The 25,519-nt window shown below is 47.8% G+C and overlaps 1 protein-coding gene across 4 annotated transcripts; it reads left to right on the forward strand.

Annotated features, from left to right (window-relative positions):
- Positions 1-6,437: 6,437 nt before the first annotated feature.
- On the forward strand, positions 6,438-14,190 carry SLC22A6 (solute carrier family 22 member 6). Of its 4 annotated transcripts, none has more exons than XM_023186371.2 (10): positions 6,438-7,133; positions 7,407-7,510; positions 7,761-7,915; positions 9,144-9,312; positions 9,767-9,890; positions 10,039-10,154; positions 11,190-11,404; positions 11,541-11,649; positions 13,401-13,643; positions 13,906-14,190. In XM_023186371.2, the coding sequence occupies exons 1-10, from the start codon at positions 6,765-6,767 to the stop codon at positions 13,991-13,993; spliced, it is 1,692 nt and encodes a 563-aa protein (XP_023042139.1). In that variant the 5' UTR covers positions 6,438-6,764; the 3' UTR covers positions 13,994-14,190. The 4 variants fall into 4 exon arrangements, with proteins under 4 accessions (XP_023042139.1, XP_023042142.1, XP_023042143.1 ...); XM_023186374.2 differs by having other exon boundaries at positions 13,533-13,643; positions 13,906-14,184; XM_023186375.2 differs by having other exon boundaries at positions 13,533-13,604; positions 13,906-14,184.
- Positions 14,191-25,519: the final 11,329 nt, after the last annotated feature.

The raw sequence follows: 25,519 nt of genomic DNA on the forward strand, positions 1-25,519 counted from the left end.
TGATGGGCTGCTCCTTGTAACCAAACAGCTCCAAAAGCAGATCCTCTCCCTCTATCATCTCTTCAACACTGACGTTCCCCAGGAATCTTTCCTAGGACCTCTTCCTGTAACATTCTTCCCCAGCACTGTCCAGGGGAAATAGAGTGTAAGCCATGTATGTAATTCCAAATCATCTAGTAGCCATTTTTAAAAAGCTAAAAGAAAACAGGTGAAATTAATTTTGAGTATATTTTATATATAAAATATAATAATATTTGTTTGGCCCAATATCTTCAAATATTGCATTTCAGGATTAATCAATATTAACATTATCAATTAGATATTTTATAACCTTAAATTCAGACTAAGTCTTCAAATTCTGGTGTGTATTTTCCACTAGCCGCATATTTCAGTTCGGACTAACTCAATTCAAGCACTCAGTAGCGGCTACTGGCTACCACATTGGACAACTCAGACATACTACAGGGCTTTAATTATCAGACACAGAGCTAATTACTCTCAAATCTGTATTTAGATATTTGAGAGACAGCTTAATAAATATGAAAGGGGTCGTATTGTACCCCTGCTTCAACATTCTGGTGACTCCCCACTGGGATAAAATCTAAAGTCTTTCACAAGGCCTGCCATGACCAGGCCCAACCTGCCTCAACAGCTTTGGTTTTTAACACTCTCTACCTTGTACCCAGAAATCTAGCCTCAACTGACTTTTTTCAGATCCTAGACTGCGTCTGCTCTTCACCATGCCCAGCGCTTGGCTTCTCCCCATCCAACTCCACAGCACTTGGCTCACACCAACTCATCCTTAAGGCCTAGCTTGGATGGATTCCTCTGAAAAGCCTTCTGTGACCCCCTCCCCGCCCGCCCCAGAGCCTGGCTTGGGTACCTGCTTATCAGACAATGAACTATGATCACAGTTGTGTCTTAGTGGGTGTTTCCCTGGAAGCCGACTCCAAGACAAGAATTTGAGTCCAAGTACCATAGATGATTTGGCAGGAGATCCTAGAAAGCATAAGTAGAGGAAGTCAGGGGTAAGTCGGGGAAGAGAATCAAGAGGCAAGAAGAAAAAGAATGAGAAGGGAAGAAGAGTCTCCCATCCCAGCCCATCTGTCACCCAGCCACGTGGGAAGCTGCTGGGACTGGCCATTTGTGATCATTTTGGATGCAGGACTCCCCCTTGCCAACCTGTAGATAACCTGGGGCTGGCACCTAGGACCAGCCTTGTGCCACACTGCCCCCTGAGATCTGGCCCTTATGCTGAAAGTGCTATGGGGGTTGAATGGGGAGAAGCCACCTAGTTTCTATCTTGGAACCTGGTTTCTACCTATAGAGTTTTTACCTTGGAGCCTAGGATCAGCTGACAACAGAGCCAGCAATGCCTCCCCTTGGTTTGACTGGGTCTCCACCTGGAGGGAGAAGGACTAGGCTCAGGGAGGAACACTGACCCCGCCATGCCCCCATCTTTCGGCTGTCCAGAATTCAGAGTGGTTGCCAGGATGTCCTGGCCATGACTATTCCTGTGCTGCTTCGGGGTGCTTATTGCAAGGACATGCATGAAGGGAAGGGAAGACACCCAGGAAATGCTTTCCAGGTACACGGTCAGGACTCACGGTGAACTGGGATGTTGGTCAGGACAAACTGGCCACTCACAAGACTGGTTCTTCTTGCAATCCCCAAATCCCCATTCTGGATTCTTCCTCCTCTCCATCGCTGCTTATTCCTCTACAACCCCAGCTCCACTTGCTTTTTCTACTCCCTCCCTTCTGTCTCTAAGCAGGGACTCCACCTGGCTCGATGCATGGAGATCCAATATGGAGCACCACTTTTGGGCAGAGTCCTCATGCTGTGTCAACTCACAGGTCACTGGCCTCATGTCCAGTCTTTAAATGGAAGTCTTTGGAGGAATTTCTAATTTCTGCACCATCCATCAGCCAGGATAATCAGGCCACAAGGCACAAAGCTCACAGTGTATCTCAGAATTCCTTACTCAGAATGTTGCGAGGGGCCTGGCAGACACTTGGAATCTGCTGGACTCCTCCCCAAGTCAATCATTTCAAACCCATGGTTAGGGCATGTGATCTAAGTAAGACTGTTTTATATGATCTGTAAATTATTTATTTGAAACGTCTCACAAAAGAATAAAAACCAAAATCACAGGTAGTCCCACACTTTAAATCCCATTTATATAATGGAATAAAGTTATACAAAATCAGGACTTCTCCCAGAAAATCTGGGATATATGATGGCTGCTGGCATGGTAGGAAGAACAATGGAGTCCAAAGAGTTGAGTTCCAGACTTGCTTGCTGTGTGATCATGGACAAATCCTTTGCCTGCTCTGGGCCTTGGTCTCCTTATGTGTACAATGAGATGTTTTTACCTGAGTGATGGTATTCAACTTAGATGGCATGTGGTTCTATGGCTCTGGGCCAATCAGAGATTCCCAGATTTGACCCTTTCTCAGTAAGTATGACCAGAATTTAAGTCTACATTCCAGTCAGCACAAGGAAGTGCAATTGTGAGGTTTCAGTGGCCCAGCAGTTTCCGCTAAGGGGCAGTTCCTAGCTCTGGAAATCACCTGCCATGCGAGTATGCGCATCCAGAAACTCTCCATGAGCCAGGAGGCTGCTGGGAATCCCTTGCCACTCAGATGATCCCAGGACCCAAACACAATTCAGGGCCCAGAGTCTCCAATGGAGGCTTTTCCAGACTCAGCCAGGCTCGGAGCTCGTCAGGCAGTCAGGAGGGAGCTCTTCTCCAAGGCGGGGTTGGCACAGGCTTAGAGAGGGAGGGTGCTTGTAGGGGCCCACCATCCCCTGCTGCCCTCAGCACTCCACCCACTCCCCCATGAGGGCACCAGGTCCTAGCAGGAGACTGGCCCCACAGTCCCCAAGCTGTTTGTCCAGCTGTCCTCGCAACCCCAGACCACAGGACTCTTATGTATCTTGGCCTGGAGAATGTTGTCAGGCATGTGGATACCCACTGGGTCCCAGCCCAGAGCCAACACCAGGTGGGAGGGGGAAGGCTGGGTTGAGTTCCATCCCTTTCTGGGCCTCCCCTTTTCTCTTTTGTACAAATGAGCCCAGATAATGTCCAAAACCCTTTGGGCTGGGCAGTCTACACCTCAACAGCAGCAGTTAAGAACTCAGCTTTGAAGTTAGACAGAATAGGTTGGAACCCATCAAAGACTTCATGGATCTCAGGGTCCTGATGAATGATAAACACCCTCCCAGCTTCATGCACAGGGCTGAAGTTTGCATAAACTACACAACATGAACAGGGCATCTCGACTTCTAACGAGAGAAGTTGGACATCAAACTACATCCCTTCAACAGCAAGACTTGGAGATTTCTGCCCCAAAGAATTGAGAAACATCCTTTCTTCTCATGACCCTTGGCGTCGGCTCATCTGTATAGGACCTAGAGTGCTTTCTGTAAAATGATGGAACCCTAATCGTCCATCACGTGTAGACACCTGCCAAGAGAATGACGAAGCTAGGTGGAGGGGCAGTCAGCAGGAGCCAGGTTACCTAGAGGGACAGTTAGAGACCCAAAATGGAAACACACCATAAAGGGTAAGGAAGAGTTCAGCATGGTAAGCTGAGCTCAATAGTCAAGCTAGGACATAGTGGAGAAGGGTGTTAGAGCAGACACAGGAAGGTCAGTTTCCTGATTCAGCCACCCCAGTGGTGGAAGTGGCTGGGTGGGCCCAGGCTGGGGAAGAGCTGCAGGCCTTTGGAGGCCAGGTTATCCAGCTGTCCTCCAGCAGAACAAGGAGGAGGATTTCTCTTCCTTGCCTTCCGAAACATTTTCTTCACAAAATGAGATCCTGGGGGTTCCTGGAAATATTTTGATAGGAGTCATCTTTCCTTGACCAAGCAGGTATAAGATTGATTACTAAACACACAAACTCTGCAACATCTTTTTTTTTTTTTTTTTTTTTTCCTTTTTTAATGAAGTCTCACTCTGTCGCCCAGGCTGGAGTGCAGGGGTGTGATCTCAGCTCACTGCAACCTCCACCTCCCAGGTTCAAGCAATTCTTCTGCCTCAACCTCTTGGAGTAGCTGGGATTACAGGTGCACACCACCTAATTTTTGTATTTTTAGTAGAGATGGGGTTTCACCATGTTAGTCAGGATGGTCTCGAACTCCTGACCTTGTGATCTGCCTGCCTCAGCCTCCCAAAGTGCTGGGATTATAAGCATGAGCCACTGTGCCCGGCCTGCAACATCTTTTAAAGTAGCGTTTCTCAATCTCAGCACCACTGACATTTGGGGGTCTAGATAATTCTTTGTTGTGGGAGCCTGTCCTGTGCATTGCAGGATATTCAGCGGCATCCCTAACCTCTACCTGCTAAAAGCCAGTAGCACCACAACCATCCCGAGTCGTGACAACCAAAAATATCTCCAGACATTGCCAAGTGTCCCCTGGGGGACAAAATCACCCCCAGTCAAAAATCACTCTTCTTCGGATAAGATGTACTTAGACACATTTTCTTTCTAAAATCAATGTGATAGTCTCACCTTTTCACCAGAAACAAATAAGAAGAGTCAGTAACCACTGAATTACAGGGCATCTGAGCTACTTTTAAGCTTCTTATCTATATTAGTTCATTTAATGCTCCAAAAACTCAAGGCAGCAAACATAGCTATTATCCCCATCTTGCAAATGAGGACACTGAGGTACAGAGGAGTTTAGTCACTTGCCCCTGGTTCCATAGCCAATAAGTGTGGAGTGAGGGTGTAGGTCCAAGTAGACTGACTCCAGAGTCCATGTTTTATATAATATGAATTGCACAAGTTAATAACAAGAAGCTGCTACCTACTGTCTCTCAGTGTCCCCAATCTGGGATCCAACCAACTGGATCCCATGGAAGCCCATCCAATCAGAGCTCCACACTTCCCTGATCACATGTGACTCAGGAGCCAAAACTCTGTTGGAGGAATTCATGTCACTGAATTCATGTCATCTTAGAGTTGTGGCTAAAAATACAGTAAGTTCATGCTCATTGTTTTAAAAAATAACACTATGGCTGGGCGCAGTGGGTTCCTCCTGTAATCCCAGCAATTTGGAAGGCTAAGGCAGGTGGATTGCTTGAGCCCAGGAGTTCAAGACCAGCCTGGGCAACATGGCAAAACCACATCTCTTAAAAATAAATAAATAAATACATGTGTACTGGTGCGCACATGTAGTTCTAGCTACTCAGGAAGCTGAACTGGGAAGATCACCTGAGACCAGGGAGGTCAAGGCTGCAGTATGCCAAGACTGTGCCACTGTACTCCAGCCTGGATGACAGAGTGAGACCCTATCTCAAAAATAAAGCAAAGAGGCCAGTTGTGGTGGCTCACGCCTGTAATCCCAGCATTTTGGGAGGCCGAGGGGGACAGATCAGCTGAAGTCAGGAGTTCGAGACCGCCTGGCCAACATGGTGAAACCCCATCTCTACTAAAAATAACAAAAATTAGCCATGCATGGTAGCACATGCCTGTAATCCCAGCTACTCAGGAGGCTGAGGCACAAGAATCGCTTGAACCTGGGAGGTGGAGGTTGCAGTGAACTGAGATTGTACCATTGCACTCCAGCCTGGGCAACAGAGTGAGACTGTGTCAGAAAAGAAAAGAAGGAAAAGAGAAAAGAAAAGAAAAGAAAAGGAGGTGAGGGGAGGGGAGATTGCACCATTGCACTCCAGCCTGGGCAACAGAGTGAGACTGTGTCAGAAAAGAAAAGAGAAATGAAAAGAAAAGGAAAGAGACACTTTGGACAGAAGACAATGTGACTAGGGGAAAATCCGAGGCTTGGAAGGGCCAGAAGAGCCACTGCAGAACCACCCTACGTTGTGTATGACATTGGTCTTAGGTCCCACTCCAAGAGCAGCCTCTGACCTCTGTTGTTTCTTCCAAATGAACAAGCCCGTGGTTCTATAAGATGTGAGCTGTCCCCAGAAGAACAACGACTGGGGTTGTCACATTTAGCAAATAAGGATACAGGGTGCCCAGTCAAATTTGCAATTTGCATTTCAAATCAATGAAGAATTTTTTAGTATAAGTATGTCCCATGCAATATTAGAGACATACTCATACTTTTAAAAATTCTTCATTGACCTAAAATGCAAATTTGATTGGGCACCCTGTAATTTCCCTGGCAACCCTTCCCAAAGGCAGACTATTTGGATCTCATCCACTAAAAAGGGCAGAAACTCCTCAAGAGGCCACCACACTTCCCAGAGCCCAGTCTCATTCTTAAAAGGAAGACAAATAGATCCAATAGATCCCACTCTGGCTCCTCCTACCCCCCGATGCCCAGATGCCCCCCCAATACACCCCTCTCCCCACTCCTGCTTCAGTCTACCCTCTCCTGCCCTTTATAACCACTTGGAGAAATTCCACTGACACAAGGAATCCTTGGAGGGTTAATCCTTCTGATACCAAGTCACACTTTAACTCATTCCCTCCAGGTCAAGGATTAAAAACTGCCCATACAAGGGTCAGGCCTCCAGCAGACCCTGAAAGCTGAGCTGCCCTGACCCCCGAAGTGAGGAGAAGCTGCAAGGGAAAAGGGAGGGACAGATCAGGGAGACCGGGGAAGAAGGAGGAGCAGCCAAGGAGGCTGTTGTCCCCCCACAGAGCAGCTCGGACTCAGCTCCCGGAGCAACCCAGCTGCGGAGGCAACGGCAGTGCTGCTCCTCCAGCAGAGGACGGCAGGCAGGCAGAGAGGCAGAGGTCCTGGGATTGGAAGGCCTCAGCCCCCAGCCGCTGGGCTGGGTCTGGCCCAATGGCCTTTAATGACCTCCTGCAGCAGGTGGGGGGTGTCGGCCGCTTCCAGCAGATCCAGGTCACCCTGGTGGTCCTCCCCCTGCTCCTGATGGCTTCTCACAACACTGTGCAGAACTTCACCGCTGCCATCCCCACCCACCACTGCCGCCCACCTGCCAACGCCAACCTCAGCAAGGACGTGGGGCTGGAGGCCTGGCTGCCCCGGGACAGGCAGGGGCAGCCTGAGTCCTGCCTCCGCTTCACCTCCCCACAGTGGGGACCGCCCTTTCCCAATGGCACAGAAGCCAATGGCACGGGGGCCACAGAGCCCTGCACCGATGGCTGGATCTATGACAACAGCACCTTCCCATCTACCATCGTGACTGAGGTGAGGACCTGGGGCTCCCCATCCAGGGGCCAAGATGGGAAGATGGGGGCCTTTGTTAAAAAAAAAAAAATGTACATGGAGAAGTTAACTGCTGAGTTTTTTAATTGCTGAGTTAAAAAGAAAAACGCTCTCAGCTGTCAGGATCAGAGAAGCAAAGGGCAAAGTGCCAGAGGAAGAGGGTGACACGGACCCCAGAGGACCAGCTGAAGGAGGGGAAGGGGATTCTCTGAAGCCAGGCTCATCCCTGCCTGACCCTTGCTCCTCTCCCCACAGTGGGACCTCGTGTGCTCTCACAGGGCCTTACGCCAGCTGGCCCAGTCCTTGTACATGGTGGGGGTGCTACTCGGAGCCATGGTGTTCGGCTACCTTGCAGACAGGTCAGTCCTGGGTAGGGTCAAGGGGCTGGGCTGGGATTAGGGGCTCAGCTGGGCTCAGGGGGTCTAGGTGGGAGCTTGGCATTGCCAGCCGGGGCTGGTTTGAGAATCTACAGCACCAGTCTCATAATACCACAGAGGTCCTCAAAATACCCCAGCCTAGGCCTGGTCCAGGGTGAGCCCTCCTCTCCTGGCTCAGCCTGGCCCCCATCAGTCTCCAGGGCCCTGTTACAGGTCTCCCCTCCGCCCACAGGCTAGGCCGCCGGAAGGTACTGATCTTGAACTACCTGCAGACAGCTGTGTCAGGGACCTGTGCAGCCTTCGCACCCAACTTCCCCATCTACTGCGCCTTCCGGCTCCTCTCGGGCATGTCTCTGGCTGGCATCGCCCTCAACTGCATGACACTGAGTGAGAGACGCTTACCAGCCCACTCCCCTCTGGCCACCCAGCCCAGCAACCCCTTTCCAGCCTCCCCTCCCAGCCTGCCCCTCCTGAGCCCTGCCTGCCCTCCAGCCTCTCTCTTGGGTCTCACCTTCCTGCCAATAGAACAACGTTTTTCTCAGGCTCATGCCACCCTGACCCCTCATTTAAAAACAGGATTGCGAACTCCATTGTTAGAGCCAGCAGATCATGTAAGAGGCCAAGCAGGCCAGGTGCAGGAGGCATTAGGGAATGGTGAGAACTGTATTCAAAGGAGAGACACATTCATCCAGAGACACCCCAGGCACACAGCTGCTCCAGGCAGGAGATGCTAGGGCTGTCATAGCTTCCCCCTCCTCTTTGATTAATGTAAAATATCCCAGTGTTTTTAATGTTTGCAATTAACTCTAATAATAAACATAGGGTGAGGCGGCATCGTGCAGACAAGACGCGTCCGTGGACTGAGTGTGGTCTCTCCATGGGCCATGGATGTGCATCCTCTGATAGATAAACACCCCCTTACCCCATGTTTCTCAAATGAGGATTCTGAGGCTGAGAAGAAGGGAAAGGATTTACCCAAGGTCATTCCTCAACCACAGAAGGAAATCCAAGGATTTGGGATTCTCTGGACTAGAGGAATTAACCGGGACTGGGCTAGAACCTGGGCAAGACACCTAAGAAATCCAGCCCCCAAGTCCAGCCTAAGTATCCAAGTCCCTGTCCCAGCAGCCCAATGGGGAGCCCACCTGGACAGGAGGTAGGCCTCTCCAGACCACACCAGAGAGGTGGTCCCACTCCTACCTCAAGACTCCAGGATGCAGAAGAGCCACTGCCTCCTCCAAGCTGCTCTGGCCAGTGAGAGTGGAATCCAGTCCACAGCTGACGAAGACCAGAAGAATGGTTGCTGTTGAAGACAGACCGAGTGGCCAGAGGTGCTCTCAATGGAGAAGGAACTCTAGTCAGGAGAATGGGTTGAGGAGGAGCAGAAAAAACAAAAAAGTCAAGAATGTGGAGGGGGCAGTTCCCGGATATTCTGAACCCAACTCCCCATCCATACCTCCACTGAAATTGCCCCACTCCTATCACCCCGGCACTCAACTTACTCGATGCATTTTCCACTGAGCCTTGGGACAGGCCAAGGTTTGGATGGAGGGAGGGTCTTTACTAGCCCAGTAGCCCAGGTAGTTGCAGCATCCTGTCTTAACCCTCTTTCCAGATGTGGAGTGGATGCCCATCCACACACGGGCCTGCGTGGGCACCTTGATTGGCTATGTCTACAGCCTGGGCCAGTTCCTCCTGGCCGGTGTGGCCTATGCTGTTCCCTACTGGCGCCACCTGCAGCTGCTGATCTCTGTGCCTTTTTTTGCCTTCTTCATCTACTCCTGGTGCGTGGGGCCTAGGGTAGGACATGGTTGCCACAGGAGCCCAGAGGGCTGTAAGGGACAGGACATCTCCCAGAGCTCAGCACACATCCCATCCCGGAAATGTAGAGAAGGTCAAACCCAGTACAATGCCTCTGTGTGGCAGACAGGGAGACCAAGGTGTGGGGAGAAGGCTTTGCCCCAGGATATCCAATCCTCTGGCTTCCCCCACTCAGTCAGCCTGCCTGCTCTGCTCCCCCTACCAGCAACCAAGAGCTGAGCTTCTGGATTGGGGAATATGTCATTACCAAGCTGGGCACTGCCTCGTGGTCCTAGAGAGAGGGATTTGGCAAGGCCCCCGGGTTCCCAACCTTAAATAAAATCCCATCGCAGGCCCCTGGAAAGCCCAGCCCCAGCCCCCCACCCAGCTGACTAGAACTGAAGCCATGCTGACACCCACCCCCACCCCTGCTCCCAGGTTCTTCATCGAGTCGGCCCGCTGGCACTCCTCCTCTGGGAGGCTGGACCTCACCCTGAGGGCCCTGCAAAGAGTCGCCCGGATCAATGGGAAGCGGGAAGAAGGAGCCAAGTTGAGTATGGAGGTGAGATCCCCTGAGACTTCCCATGATAACCTCCCAGGGCTTCATCCTCAAACCCCAAACCCAGGGCCCAGGGAACTTCTCTGAGTAAGGGATTAGGGAGGAGCTCCTTGGGAAGATCCCAGGCCCTGAGCTCTGCCCGTCCCAGCAGGTACTCCGGGCCAGTCTGCAGAAGGAGCTGACCATGGGCAAAGGCCAGGCATCGGCCATGGAGCTGCTGCGCTGCCCCACCCTCCGCCACCTCTTCCTCTGCCTCTCCATGCTGTGGTAGGCCCAGAAAGACGGACAGACTGAGACAAAAGGCCGGCTGGGGTGGGAGGAGACACATGGGTGGAAGAGGCCAGACAAGAGGGCAGGAAGGTCAGCAGACGTGCTGTGAGAAGCAGTAACCCCACACTAGGGATCACCTTTAGGAACCAAATGCCCCCCAGCCTCGACTCAGTCCCAGTCTCCACACAGGACACCAGTCTCCCCATCTTGTCCTTTCACTAGCCCTGTTCCAATATGGAGACACCTCATCAGGACCAACGGGCTCGAGAGTCAATAGACTTACATCATGAAGGCAGAGACCAGTCTGGCTTGCAAACTATTCATAGATTTTACTGGCTTGATGGTGCCTGCCAGAAACACAGGCACAGGCAACAAGATGACTAAAAAACTCATCTCCAAAGAACACTTTGGCCAAGGCCAAAGAAAATCTTCCTTTCCCCTTGCAACACTCCCCATTATCCTTCCTTCCCATCACCATAGCAATCCCATGACAGTTAAGGGAAACATGATCAGAAGGAACAATCCTGCCAATGAATTATTTGCTTCCAATTTGGGATTTATTCTCAGTCATGGGCTCTAGCCAATAATCTTGAGCTTCATTTTTTGGGCTCTTGACATCTTAAAAAGCACAACACTCATCCCAGGACCATGGACAGGTCCCAGAAGGCTCTGTACTCTCCCAGCTTGCTTTGGCCCTGAAGGTGGCTTGGATATCCACCCGCCCTCCCTGAGCCCAGCATCAACTGATAAGATGAGAACTAAACCTATGTAAATCCTTCACAGCAACTAAGTGAAAATTCCCCCAATTAACTGGGACCCTAGTTATCAGAAGATTGAGAAATTTGGAGTATTAGAGGACTACCTCAATACTTAAACCCTGCAGTTTGATTATATAGTTAAATGAAGAAATATTAGCCAAGACAGATTCCAGCTCCTTAAGCAGGGTACCCAATGCAGCTCCCCTGCTTTTGAAAGAGTACCCCACTTTAAGCCTCCCTAACAAACTCCATACCCCTCTCTTCTCTCTGCTAGGTTTGCCACTAGCTTTGCATACTATGGGCTGGTCATGGACCTGCAGGGCTTTGGAGTCAGCATCTACCTAATCCAGGTGATCTTTGGTGCTGTGGACCTACCTGCCAAGCTTGTGGGCTTCCTTGTCATCAACTCCCTGGGTCGCCGGCCCGCCCAGATGGCCGCACTGCTGCTGGCAGGCATCTGCATCCTGCTCAATGGGGTGGTACCCCAGGGTGAGCACCCACGAGCACCTTGGCCCCTTCTCCTCAGCCCCATCCCCACACATAACCCAACCTCTCAGAAGGGAGGGGGCCAATTCCTCCTAGCCTCCACTCCCAAGCTCCAGCTATCCCCCTTCTTTCTCTCTAGACCAGTCCATTGTCCGAACCTCTCTTGCTGTGCTGGGGAAGGGTTGTCTGGCTGCCTCCTTCAACTGCATCTTCCTGTACACTGGGGAACTGTATCCCACAATGATCCGGTGAGTGGGAGCCTAACAGGAGAATGACAGCCTTTCCTTGGGGAAAGACATTCTCCTGTGCACAGGTCAGACCCCAGAGCTAAATCAAGTACATCCCAGCCCAAAGGACCCTCCCAACACTCACCATTGCAAGGCACATCGTAGCCACTCAGTACACACCTCATGGCCTAGCTAACACAGGGGTTACTGTCCTCTAAGCCCTTACCGGACCCTAGAAGAAGATCTCAAAAGTAACCACCAACTGGGGCAGGGTAAGGAACCAAGAAGGCACATTTCAGAGGCAACAAATTGAAGTCCTCCCTTAATCTCCAAAACACAAATTAGAAGCTGCCACCAAACCTACATTCCGTCTATAAACCAAGTGATACATCTGAAAGCAAAGACCACAAACGTGAAAGCAATTTCCTATCTCAGGATTCACTCCTGATAATATCCCAGCAGTAGGAATAAATATAGTATTGCTCATTTGAGTCCTAAGATGGGGGGCAGTATTTTTGCATCAAGAAACAAGAATGGCGGCTGGGCACGGTGGCTCATGCCTATAATCCCAACACTTTGGGAGGCCAAGGCAGGTGGATCATGAGGTAAAGAGATCGAGACCATCCTGGCCAACCAACATGGTGAAACTCCGTCTCTACTAAAAATACAAAAATTAGCTGGGCGTAGTGGTGCACACCTGTAGTCCCAGCTACTCAGGAGACTGAGGCAGGAGAATCGCTTCATCCCGGGAGGTGGAGGTTGCAGTAAGCTGAGATTGCACCACTGCACTCCAGCCCCAGCAACAGAGCGAGACTCCATTTCAAAAAAGAAAAGAAAAGAAACAAGAATGGGATGCAAAATTTACATGAGATGTCAAAGAAATGTCAGGCTTCCCTGGGCTACTTGGAGTGGGCCTGTAAAGTCTGTAGAGTGGAACCCTGAGGGTCATGGTCCTGTGCCCTTATCAGATTTCAGATGAAAGAGCAATAATCCGAAGCACTCACTATGTACCAGGCAGTGTCTTAAACTTTTCACAAACATTAATTCATTTAATCTGCATAACAAGCCATTGTGGTAGGCACTATCATTATTCCCATTTACAAACATGAAAGCTGAGGCAAAGAGAGGTTAAGTGACTTCTCCAAGATCACACAGCTAACAAATGGTGAAGCATGCATTTGAACCCCAAGCAGTATGTCTCCTGAGTCAATGTTTTTAACCTCTTCTCTCATGAATAATGTTCTTAACATGCAGATTCCAGCTCCCTCCCACTAGGGATTCTAATCCAATAGGTGTATGTTGGCTTGTTGCAACTATAACACAATTCCTCCAGGTGATCTGAGAACCGTAGTGTAACACAACTGAATCATTTGACAGCAGAAACTGAAGCCCAGGGAGGGAAAGGGGCTTGCCCAAAGTCACACAGCAAGTTAAGGGCAGAGGCAAAATTCAATCTTAAGTCTCCTTATTCTTTGGCCAGAACCCTTTCCAACTTCTCTTTTGAAAAAAATCACCAACAGCTGTGGTGGGGGATGACCGTTTGAGCCTAGGAGTTTAAGACCAACCCTGGCAACGTAGAGACCCTATCTCTACAAAAAAAAAAAAAAAAAAAAAAAAAATCGCCAAATTGGTTTGCTAATTAAATAGGGAACAGAGGAGGTACTGGGAGTGTCCTGGGGGCTGAGCCTGAGCTGCCACCCTCCAGATGGGACCAGAGCCTGGGCATTGATGCCAGAACTCTAACCAACACCCATCCGCTGCGGGCCCTGCAGGCAGACAGGCATGGGGATGGGTAGCACCATGGCCCGAGTGGGCAGCATCGTGAGCCCGCTGGTGAGCATGACCGCCGAGCTCTACCCCTCCGTGCCTGTCTTCATCTACGGTGCTGTTCCCGTGGCCGCCAGCGCTGTCACTGTCCTCCTGCCAGAGACCCTGGGCCAGCCACTGCCAGACACCGTGCAGGACCTGGAGAGCAGGTGCGCCCCCACCCAAAAAGGAGCAGGGATATATCCCAGGTCACACATGCAGGGTGAGGTGGCATGGAGACTCAAGCCCAGGCTTCCTCTTCTAGCCCAAAGCTCTGTGTCCCTTTGTCCCCAATTGCCTGAGCTTCTCCTAGAATCCTTACTGGGGATCCCAGCTCCGGGGAACAGTAGGTGTTTGGGGCAGAGAGCAGGTGGCCAGGCACAGCTGAGTGGAGACCCCACGGGAGCCCCCATCTCCTGGCCCTGGGCTGGAGGCTACATACCCAGAGTGCCATTCTTCTGCCCCCTGCAGGAAAGGGAAACAGACGCGACAGCAACAAGAGCACCAGAAGTATATGGTCCCGCTGCAGGCCTCAGCACAAGAGAAGAATGGACTCTGAGGACTGAGAAGGGGCCTTACAGAACCCTAAAGGGAGGGAAGGTCCTACAGGTCTCAGGCCACCCACACAAGGAGGAGGAAGAGGAAATGGTGACCCAAGTCTAGGGCCTGTGGTTCAGGAAAGCACCTTCCCCGGGGTCCACCTCCCTTTATAATCCCCACCAAAACCACATCATTAAAAGGTTTGACTGCACACCATCTCTCCATGTCTCGCTTGTCTCAAATGGAATGGCCACTCCATTTTAGTCAGCTTCCAGCCCCAGAGGCCATACAGTCCCCTCCCACCCACTCCGTCCCCAGGATTTTCCAAACCATCCTAGACAATTAGAAAAGACTCTTGCCTTTGCCCCTCTGTATCCCTCCTTTTCTCCCTCTTCCCTCCCCCATCCTCTAACCTATTCAAATATTTCTGTGAGATTTAGCTAAATATCTAATGCTCCTCCCTTCCCTGTCAGGCTAGAAATTGACAAGAGCTGAAATGACTGGCTGAAATGAAAGCAGCCAATCAGAGGCTTTGTTTCAAGCTCCTCCCCCTCTGTGAGAACAGGTGGGAACCTCTGACAGCAAAGGAGAAGAAAAAGTACAACAGCTGGCCAGGTGTGGTGGCTCACATCTGTAATCCTAGCATGTTGGGAGGCCGAGGCGGGTGGATCACTTAAGCCCAGGAGTTCAAGACCAGCCTGGGCAACATAGCGAGACCCTGCCTCTATTAAAAAAAAAAAAAAAAAAAGACAACAGCTGTGACTTCAGGAAGTTGGCCCTTCTAGCAGCATGGTCAGGATGATGGAATCTCTAGATTCCAACAGGGTCTGGACTCAAAACCCGCTCTAGATTAGCCTGCTAGCTAACCTAATCCTGCCTGCTGCACTACCTGAGCTCTCTTGGTTGCTCTGCCTCCTGTGGGCTCTGGGCTGGTGGAGGGAAGAGAAGAGGGAAGGGGTTGTGGGGAACGCTATGTGCCAGGCACTGTCCTAAACCATTTGCCTATATTAACTCATTTTCTCCTCCCAGCAACCCTTGGAGATTACTACAATTATTCCCTGTTTTACAGATAAGAACATCAAGACACAGAGAGATTAAGTAACCTGTCCAGTTCATACAGCTGGTACATTGTGGAGTCAGGATTAGAATCCAGACAATCTGGCACCAGGAGGTGTGCGCCTGACCCCTCTGCTGCCAGGAGCTGTGAGGCACTGAAACTGTAGCCTCTTTCACCCCCAGGACCCTTCTCCTCCTTCCTTCTGGGCTGAAAAGGACGAATAGGGGAAGAAGGGAGATGATCATGGGAGGAACCATGTGAAATGAGTTAGGGGTAAGGCAATTTAAGGGTTACAGTCAGGAAAAGACCAGGATGTCCAGCATCTGTGTCCTCAAAGGAGCTCACTTCAGGAAAGCCTGGGGCAGCCCAAGAAAGGCAGCCCTATTCGCACCTACAGGTGGCAGGAGTGAGGCCTGCCATGCCCTGCCATAAATGCTCACTGGCACTCTGCCTGGAACCCTATCCCCAGTAGGCAGCCTGGCCCCCGGGGCCAGCCCCTTTTCCCGGGGGAAAGTCCACATTCCTTGAGCTGTACACACTGCCTTGCAGGTAGGACCCCAGGGGCTCGGGTTGAGTTAGGGCAATCTGGAAAGAGGGGTTGGCCTGAAGATCCCCTGAAAAAAAACCACACAGCCCAGGGGGAGCTCACAGCAACTCAGACAACAGGACTCTCAGGGTAAATCTGAGCACAGCAGAAATCACCACAACCCACCTCACCTCCTGGAACATCTGGAGCCTTGGTGTTCCCCCTTGGTGCCGAAACTCCTCATGCTCCCATTGGTTGCTTGAGGGTCACCAGCCCCACTCATCCTGCAGTTTCTCAGGGAGCACTGCCCTCATGGCTGACCCTCATGGGGCATCTGGACTGAGACTGGGAGACAAGACACATGGATTTAGCCCTGCTTCTGCAGATCCGGGGTTTTGAGACCATTGACTTGGCCTACTACTGGCTCCAGACCCTGCCAGCAACTCTGACATGCCCTGGTTCCTCCTGCAAGTCTCTCATCTCTGTGCAAGTCTCTCATCTCATATCACCTGGTATCTGCAGATGCCTCAGCAAGGCTGCCCAGAGCCAGCCGTAGCCTGCCTCAGCTGTACCCCAACTGGTACAAGTCCTGGGTGCTGATTCAGCCACCTCAGACCATGCACACAGAATCCATTCCCCCAGCTCCTGGCCTGGGACTTCCTATACTCATCCTGACCATAAACCTTCTTCCCACTTCTAAGTCACCAGTAAGTGACTTCTGACCTTGCCTCTCCAAGGAGTCAGCCCCAAACACAGGCTCAGATCCCATCCGCTAGCCTTGGTCCTGAGGCTGAGTTAGGACACTGTCATGCCCCACCATAGTGGCCTCAGCTGCTCTCCCCCCTTTTTTTTTTTTTTTCCCTGAGACAGTGTCTTGCTCTGTTGCCCAGGCTGGAGTGCAGTGACACGATCTCAGCTCACTGCAACCTCCGCCTCCCCGGTTCAAGCGATTCTCACTGCAATGTCAGCCTCCCAGGTAACTCGGATTATAGGCACACACCACCACACCTGCCTAATTTTTCTATTTTTAGCAGAGACAGGGTTTCACCATGTTAGCCAGGCTGGTCTTGAACTCCTGACCTCAAGTGATCCGTTCGCCTCAGCCTCCCAAAGTGCTGAGATTACAGGCATGAGCCACCACACCTGGCCTATCTCCACTTTTGACCATAGGTCCTATCCTCAGCTAGCCTGGCAGGGCCGTGTAGCCAACCTCAGTTTCCTGGCCAGGATGGCACACTCAGGAGGATCCTCAACTGCCTGGTCCTGTAGAGTGCTCACCAGAAGCCACATTCTCAGGGTTCCATGCTATCATCCCAGGTCCCACCTTGACAGCCCCAGTTTCACACCACTCCAAGCCCCTCCCCTAATTAGGCTCTTCTCTCCCCTTTCCCAGGAGTTTGCATGACCCATTTGGGTCATGTATAGAGCAGATGCCCAAATAGCTAAATTCCATATCATGTGGGAGGCTGAATAATGACCCCCAAATATGCCCACATCCTAATCTCTGGAACCTGTGAGTATGTTACCTTACATGGTAAAAGGGGTTTTGCAGTTGTGATTAAATTAAGGATTTTGAGATCGGGGTTGTGTTATCCTGGATTATCTGGGTGGACCCGATGTGGTCACAACAGTACTTATAAGAGAAAGGCAGGCGATCACAGTGGGTAGTAGTTGAGACAACAGAAGCAAGAGTGTGGAGTGAAGCAAGAAGGGACCAAAAAGAATTTTCAAAAAACACGTTCAAGTCAAAACAGAGACCATAAACCTCAATTCATTCAATAACTTATCATTCAAACCACTAAGTAAATGCATATGGTGATGTTTAAAAAAAAAAAAAAAAAAAAAAAGAACCACCAGCCAAAGAATGCAAATGGCCTCCAAAAGGCAAGGAAATAGATTCTCCCCTAAAGCCTGCAGAAGAAACGCAGCTGGGTTGACATATTGATTTTTTTTTTTTTTTTTTTTTGAGGCAGAGTCTTGCTCTGTCACCCAGGCTGGAGTGCAGGGGCATGATCTCAGCTCACTGCAACCTCCACCTCCTGGGTTCAAGCAATTCTCCTGCCTCAGCCTCCCGAATAGCTGGGATTACAGGCATGTATCACCATGCCCAGCTACTTTTTGTATTTTTTGTAGAGATGGGGTTTCGCCATGTTGGCCAGGCTGCCTCCTGAGTTCAAGTGATCCTCCCACCTCAGCCTCCCAAATAGCTGGGACTACAAGAGTACACCATCACGCCCTGCTAATTTTTGCATTTTTAGTAGGGACAGGGGTTCACCATGTTGGCCAGGCTGGTCTTGAACTCCTGACCTCAGGTGATCTGCCTGCCTTGCCCTCCCAAAGTGCAAGAATTACAGGCGTGAGCTACTACGCCCCACCGACATATTGATTTTAGACATCTGGCCTCCAGAATTATAAGAGAACAAATCTATACTGTTTTAAGCCACTAAATTTGTGGCAGTTTGTTAACAACAGCAATACGAAACTGATACGCATCCCTTGTTCCTAGATTCCTCCAGGGAGGCCACTAGAGAGTTTCTTTTTCCCATGCACCATAATTTTTGTAGGGATGGGATGTAATGTCTGGATAATCATAGGCCACACCTCTCCCTATTGTCTTATAGCCTGTCAGATTCACAGAGTTTAAATTAGCCACTAGCCCTTGTAGACACTTAAGTTTGGGACTCCTAGACTTCTCTGTGCTACCCTCCCACCACTACCATTCCTTATGTTTAAAAACTGTGGAAGGAGGCCGGGCGCGGTGGCTCAAGCCTGTAATCCCAGCACTTTGGGAGGCCGAGACGGGCGGATCACGATGTCAGGAGATCGAGACCATCCTGGCTAACACAGTGAAACCCCGTCTCTACTAAAAAATGCAAAAAACTAGCCGGGTGAGGTGGCGGGCGCCTGTAGTCCCAGCTACTCGGGAGGCTGAGGCAGGAGAATGGCGTGAACCTGGGAGGCAGAGCTTGCAGTGGCTGAGATTCGGCCACTGCACTCCAGCCCGGGCGACAGAGCGAGACTCCCTCTCAAAAAAATAAAAAATAAAAAATAAAAACTGTGGAAGGAAAATTGTGTCATAGGTGCAGGAAGCAAAAGGAAAACACTGACCGGGTAGACTCCACTGCCCCACTGCACCTCCTCTTTCAAGAAAATCATTTGGATGTTCTCTGACATGTGACTGTCTCCATGTGGTTCATGTCATAGTCATAGGACAGTGGAGGACTCTACTGCAAAAATGCTGTAGTAATGGCTGGGTGCGGTGGCTCACGCCTGTAATCCCAGCACTTTGGGAGGTTGAGGCAGGCGAATCACCTGAGGTCAGGAGTTTAAGACCAGCCTGGCTAACATGGCGAAACCCCATCTGTACTAAAAGTACAAAAATTAGCCGGGCGTGGTGGCAGGCACCTGTAATCCCAGCTACTCAGGAGGTGGAGGCAGGGAAAGCTTCAACCCGGGAGATGAAGGTTGCGGTGAACCGAGATCGCACCACTGTACTCCAGCCTGGGCGACAAGAGCAAGACTGAGTCTCACAAAAAAAAAAAAAAAAAAAAAAAAAAAAAAAAAATGCAGTAATAAGCTAGATGAGGCTCAACTTTCCTGATCCATTCTAGTGAGGTCTGCTCCTCCCGAAACCCTCCCCCAAGAGAATCCTGCACTTCAGTAGCAACAGCAAGTGCCATGTAAACCACACCCATAGAAGAGACCAAGCAGCCTATGAGGGCTGAATGTAGGGTTTAGATGTAAGTGGCAGACAACGTTGAGTCTGGACGGATGTCCAGAACTGTGGCAGCCATCTTGTAACCCAGAGGGAAACCAGAGCATGGACTAAGGCAACCAATGAGGATAATATAATGGAAAAATAGAACTAATCTGGGTGTTTAATGATTTAACCCCCACCGATTTAATCAATACTGGTACCATCTACCTCTACTCTGATTGTTAAGGGTAACAATTTAAATTTAAGTCCTCCTTTTACTTTAAGCCAGTGTGAGTTTGTTTTTCTGTGATTTGCAGTCAAAGATATCTTATATTTTTACAGCTTTATTGAAATACAACAGACAGTTGCTCAGGTGGTGGTGGTGGTGGTGGTGGTATTGTTGAGACAGGCTCTTGCTCTTGGCCCCAGGGTGGAGTGCAGTGGTGCAATCACAGCTGACTGCAGCCTCAACCTTCTGGGCTTAAGCAATTCTCCTGAATAGCTGGGACTACTGGCAAGGACCACCACTCCTAGACAATGTTGGTATTTTTTTTGAAGAGACACGGTCTTGCTACAATGCCCAGGCTGAGTTGCACATATTTACAGTGTAAAATTGGATGCATTTCAACACATGCATGAAACTATCACTACAATCAAGACAATGAACATATCCATCACCACCAAAAGTTTTCTCATGCTCCTTCTTCGTGTGGACATAGGTTTCTACTTCTCTTGAACCAGATTCTCCTCCCCAGATTAGTTTCATCTTTCCATTATATTATCCTCAAATATCAAGGAGTGGAATGGCTGAGTAGTATGTAAGGCGTAAGTTTAGCTTTTTTTTTTTTTTTTTTTTTTTGAGACAGGGTCTTGCTCTGTCACCCAGGCTGGAGGGCAGTGGCGCAATCTCGGCTCACTGCAGGCTCTGCCTCCCAGGTTGACACCTGCCTCAGCCTCAGCCTCCCAAGTAGCTGGGACTACAGGCACCCGCCACCATGCCCAGTTAGTTTTTTGGGGGGGTTGTTTTTGTTTGTTTTTTGTATTTTTAGTAGAGATGGGGTTTCAACATGTTGGCCAGGCTGGTCTCAAACTCCTGACCTAGTGATCTGCCTGCCTCAGCAGATCCCAAATCCCAAAGAGCTGGGATTACAGGCATGAGCCACTGCGTCCAGTCATATGTTTAACTTTTTAAGAAATAGCCAAACAGCCGGATGTGGTGGCTCACGCCTGTAACCCCAATAACTCAAGAGGCTGAGGCAGGAGGACCCCTTGACCCCGAGAGTTCAAGACCAGCCTGGACAATATAGCAAGACCCTGTCTCTAAAAAATAAAAATAAATTAATAATTTTAAACCATGTTTTTAGTAGAGACAGGGTCTTGCCATGTTACCCAGGCTGATCTCAAACTCCTGGCCCCAAGTGCTGGGATTACAGGCATGAGTTGTCACACCAGCCAAAATTTTACAAAAGAAATAGCCAAACAATTTTCTTAACATTTTATATTCCCACCAGCAGTATATGAGAGATCCAGTTGTTCCACATCTTTGCCAAAACTTGGTATGATTGCTTTTGTTGTTGTTGTTTGAGATGGAGTCTCTCTGTAGCCCAGGCTGGAGTGCAGTAGTGCAATCTCTGCTTACTGCAACCTCTACCTCGTGGATTCAAGCAATTCTCCTGCCTTAGCCTCCTGAGTAGCTGGGATTACAGGTGCACACCACCACACCCAGCTAATTTTTTTGTATTTTTAGTAGAGATGGGGTTTTGCCGTGTTGGCTAGGCTGATCTGGAACTTCTGACCTCAAGTGATCCACTCGCCTCGGCCTTTCAAAGTGCTGGGATTATAGGCATGAGTCACCATGTCTGGTCTGATTGCTGTTTTTAATTTAAGCCATTCTAGTTAATGTGTACTGGTATCTGATTGTAGTTTTAATTTACATTTCTCTGAAGACTAATGATCTAAAGCAACCGTTCACGTGCTTATTTCCGTCTAGACCTCTTCTTTGGTGAGGTGTCGTTAAAAAATTTGTACATTTTAAAATTTTGATTGTTTCATATTGTTGAGTTGGAAACTTTTTATATATTTCAAAAACAAGCCCCCTGCCAGATATGTTTTGCAAATGTTTTCTCCATGTTTATAGCTTGCCTTTTCAGTTTTATAACAGTGACTTTTGAAGAACAAAAGTTTTTTAACTGTGATGAAGTCCAGTTTGCTGATTTTATAGTTAATGCTTTTTGTGTCTTTTTTTTTTTAATCTTTGCCAAACCCAAGGCCACTCAATTTTTCTCCTTTTTTTAATAGAAGTTTTATAGTTTTAACTTTTATATTTAGGTCTATGATCCAATTTATTTTTGTAAATGATGTGAGGTAAACAGACTGTGGTTCATTGCTTTTTGCATATGGATATCCAATTGTTCCAGCACCATTTGTTGAAAGATTTTCTTTTCCTCATTGAATTATCTAAACATCTTGGTTGGAGATCAATTGGCTACATATGTGTGGCTCTATTTCTGGACTCTATTTTGTTCCATCGATCTATTTGTCTTTACATAAATCCCACGCTGTCATAATTGATGTAACTTTGTAACTAGCCTTGAACATAGACAGTGTAGATTCTCTAACTTTGTTCAACTTTTTCCAAGTTGTTTTGGCTAGTCGACATGCTTTGCATTTCCATATAAATTTTAAAATCAACTTGTACATTTCTACCAAGAGAACTTCTATGATTTTCATTTGTATTATGTTGAATCATAAATCATCTTGGGAAAAACTGACATCAATAATATCGAGTATCCCAATCCATGATATAGTTCTCCATTTATGTAGGTCTTCACAATGATAGTTTGTGTTTTCATTGCATAGGTTTTGTACATCTTTTGTCAAATTTATCCCTACAGATTTCATATTTTTAATACTATATTAAAAGAAAAACTTCAGAGAAAATAAATGTAACAGATTTTATTGGAGCATTAAAGCATTAACGAATTGGGCAGCACTTGAAATCAGAAGAGGTTCATGTAGCTGCACTTAAGCACTACAAGTAGATCTTCATAGTCTGAACACAGAAGTAAAGAAAAAAGAAATAACTTAATTGGCTATAGGTAGGCATTTGTTTTGTTTTGTTTTCTTTGTAGAGACAGGGTTTCACCATCTTGACCAGGCTGGTCTCGAGCCCCTGGCTTCAAGTTACTCCCCCACCTTGGCCTCCCAAAGTGCTGGGATTACAGGCATGAGCCATCATGCTCAGCCACTATTTGTCTTATTTGGGTACCATCTGGTGGAAAGTTCCTAGTTATATAACTAAAGACTAACCGACTATTTGTGATTGGCTGAAGCTTGGTATCTGTTTTGGTTTTGGTTTTTCAAAATTAATTAGTTACAAAGAATGCCTCTAGGTTAAGTTTCAGTTTGCTTGTGTAAGGGTTTCTGGATACAGAAACAATTCCAGGCTAATAGCTTCCTGCTTATTTTGCTTTAACAGTTATTATGAATGGTATTCTTATTTCAATTACCAATTGTTTGTTGCTAGTATATAGAAATACCACTGGTTTTTAATATATCCTACTTGCATCCTGAAAACTTACTCAAATCACTTATTAGTCCCAATAGCTTTTTTGTAGATTCCTCAGGATTTTTGGTACAATCATGCTATTTGCAAATAAAGGTATATTTCCTTTTTTCTTCCTTTCTGGAATTCTTTCATTTCTTTTTGTTGCATTATTACATTGCCTAGAATCTCCAGTACACTGTTAAATAAAAGTGGTGAGAGTGAATACCTTTGTCTCTGAACTTAGGGGAAAAACATTGTCTTTCACAATTTAGTATAATGTTACCTATATTTTTTCCATAGTTGTCCTTTATCAATTATTTTTTGGGATGGGATCCTCCTATGTTGCCCAGGCTGATCTTGAAATCCTGGGCTCAAGGGATCCTCTTTCCTCAGCCTCTGAGTAGCTGGGACTACAGGCATGTACCACCACACCCGGCTTATCTATTTTGAGAAGTTCCCTTTACGCCTAGTTTGCTGAGAAGTTTTATCATGAATGAATATTGAGTGTTATCAAATGTTCTTTCTGCATCTACTGAGATGATTATATGGTTTTTCTTTTTTTAGTCTATTAGTATGGCGAATTATATTAACTGATTTTTTTTTTAATGTTAAACAAATCTTGCATTTCTGGAATAAACCCTACTTGGTCAAGATATATTATCCCTTTTATATGTTTTTGTTAAATTTGATAAAATTGTATTAAGAATTTTACATCCATCCCAGCACTTTGGGAGGCTGACACAGGCGGATCACAAGGTCAGGAGATCGAGACCATCTTGGCTAACACGGTGAAACCCCGTTACTAAAAAAAAAAAAAAAAAAAAAAAACCCTAGCCGGGCGAGGTGGTGGGAGCCTGTAGTCCCAGCTACTTGGGAGGCTGAGGCAGGAGAATGGTGTAAACTCAGGAGGTGGAGCTTGCAGTGAGCTGAGATCCAGCCACTGCACTCCAGCCTGGGCGACAGAGTGAGACTCCGTCTCAAAAAAAAAAAAAAAAGAATTTCACATCTATATTCATGAGAGATACCTGTCTCTAGTTTCCCTTTTTGTAATGTTTTGTCTGGTTTTAGTGTCAGGGTAATTTTGGCCTCATAGAATGAGTTGTGAAGTATTCCCTACTTTTCACCTTTCTGTAGGTGTTTGTGTTGAGTTGGTATTATTTCTTCCTTAAATGTTTGACAGAATTAATCAGTTAAGTCATCTGTTCCTGGAATCTTCTTTGTGGGGTGGTTTTTAAGTACAAATTTAATTTCATTTAACATTTCTTGCAGTGCAGGTCTGTCGCTGCTGTGTTTTTTCAACTTTTGTATGCCTGAAAAGGCATTGATTCTATCATCAGTTTTGAAAGATATTTTTGCTGGCAGAGAGTTTTAGGTTGACAGATTTTCTCTGTCAGCTTTTAAAGGTATTTCTCCATCGTCTTCTGGCTTACATCATTTTTGACAAGAAATCTGCTGCTATTCTTCTATGTTTTGCTTTATATTAATGTGTCTTTTTTTCCTCCAGCTGTTTGCAAGCACAATTTTCTCTTTATCCCTGGTTCTAAGCATTTGATTATGATGCACCGTGTAGTTTTTATAATATTATCATATCAGAGTTAATTTACCTTCTTGGATCTGGGATCTATAGCTTTTATTTTGAACTATTTTGTTTGTTTGTTTCCTTGAGACAGTGTCTTCCCCAGGCTGGAGTACAGTGGCGCAATCGTGGCTCACTGCAACCTCCGCCTCCTAGGTTCAAGCGATTCTCCTGCCTCAGCTTCCCAAGTAGCTGGGACTACAGGCATGCACCACCACACCCAGCTAATTTTTGTATTTTTTAGTAGAGATGGCTTTCACTATATATTAGCCAGGCTAGTCTCAAACTCCTGACCTCAGGTGATCTGCCCTCCTCAGCCTCCCAAAGTACTGGGATTACAGGCATAAGCCACCGCACCCAGACTATTTTGAACTTTTTTCTGGGTCACAATAAGTTACTTTTCAAGGCTTGCTTTTAGGCTTTGTTAGGTGAGAGCAGAGATGCTGCTAATTTTTCCTCTCAAGTGATCTTTCTGAGTTTGCTATGCCAGTGCCCTGAATACTAGGAGTTTCGTCGTCACTAGTGGTGGGAAGATAAACTGTTCCTGGCCTGTGTGAACTCTAAGAATCATCTAGGTTCTTGCACCAAATGTATGCATCAACCAATACTCACCTGAAGATTCTATTAGTAACAAAAACCGCCTACAAATCTCCAGTGCTCTGTGCAGCTTTCTTCTCTCCAGCCCTCTGCTCTGTAAACTCTTGTCACTGGGGTCTCCCCAGACTCCCAACTTTGTTCCCTCAATGCAGGGAGACTTCTGGGCTCTGAGTAGATCCCCTCTCTCCCTGTTCTGCAGCCTGCAGAGTTTCTCCAGGAAGTAAATTGGTTCATAAAGCTCATTCTGTTTGTTTCCCTCTCTCAGGAACAACTGTCCTGAACTGCCTATTGTCCAATGTCCAAAATTAGTTACCATACAAACCTAATTTGTCAGATTTTTTTATTAAAGGCAGGATAGTATTTACTATTTACTAGTCCCTGTTCCTCCATCTTGGTTGGAAGCAGAATCCTAACAACTGATATATTATTGTAGTCTCACGACTTCTTGCCAAATACATTTCCATAAACAGAAATGATTGAAGACATTAAAGACAATATTTTCTTATTTCTATGCATAGCATAACAATGGCATTGCAACAGAACTA

The sequence above is a fragment of the Piliocolobus tephrosceles genome, chromosome 13 (genome assembly GCF_002776525.5).
Source record: "Piliocolobus tephrosceles isolate RC106 chromosome 13, ASM277652v3, whole genome shotgun sequence".
Taxonomy (NCBI): Eukaryota; Metazoa; Chordata; class Mammalia; order Primates; family Cercopithecidae; genus Piliocolobus; species Piliocolobus tephrosceles.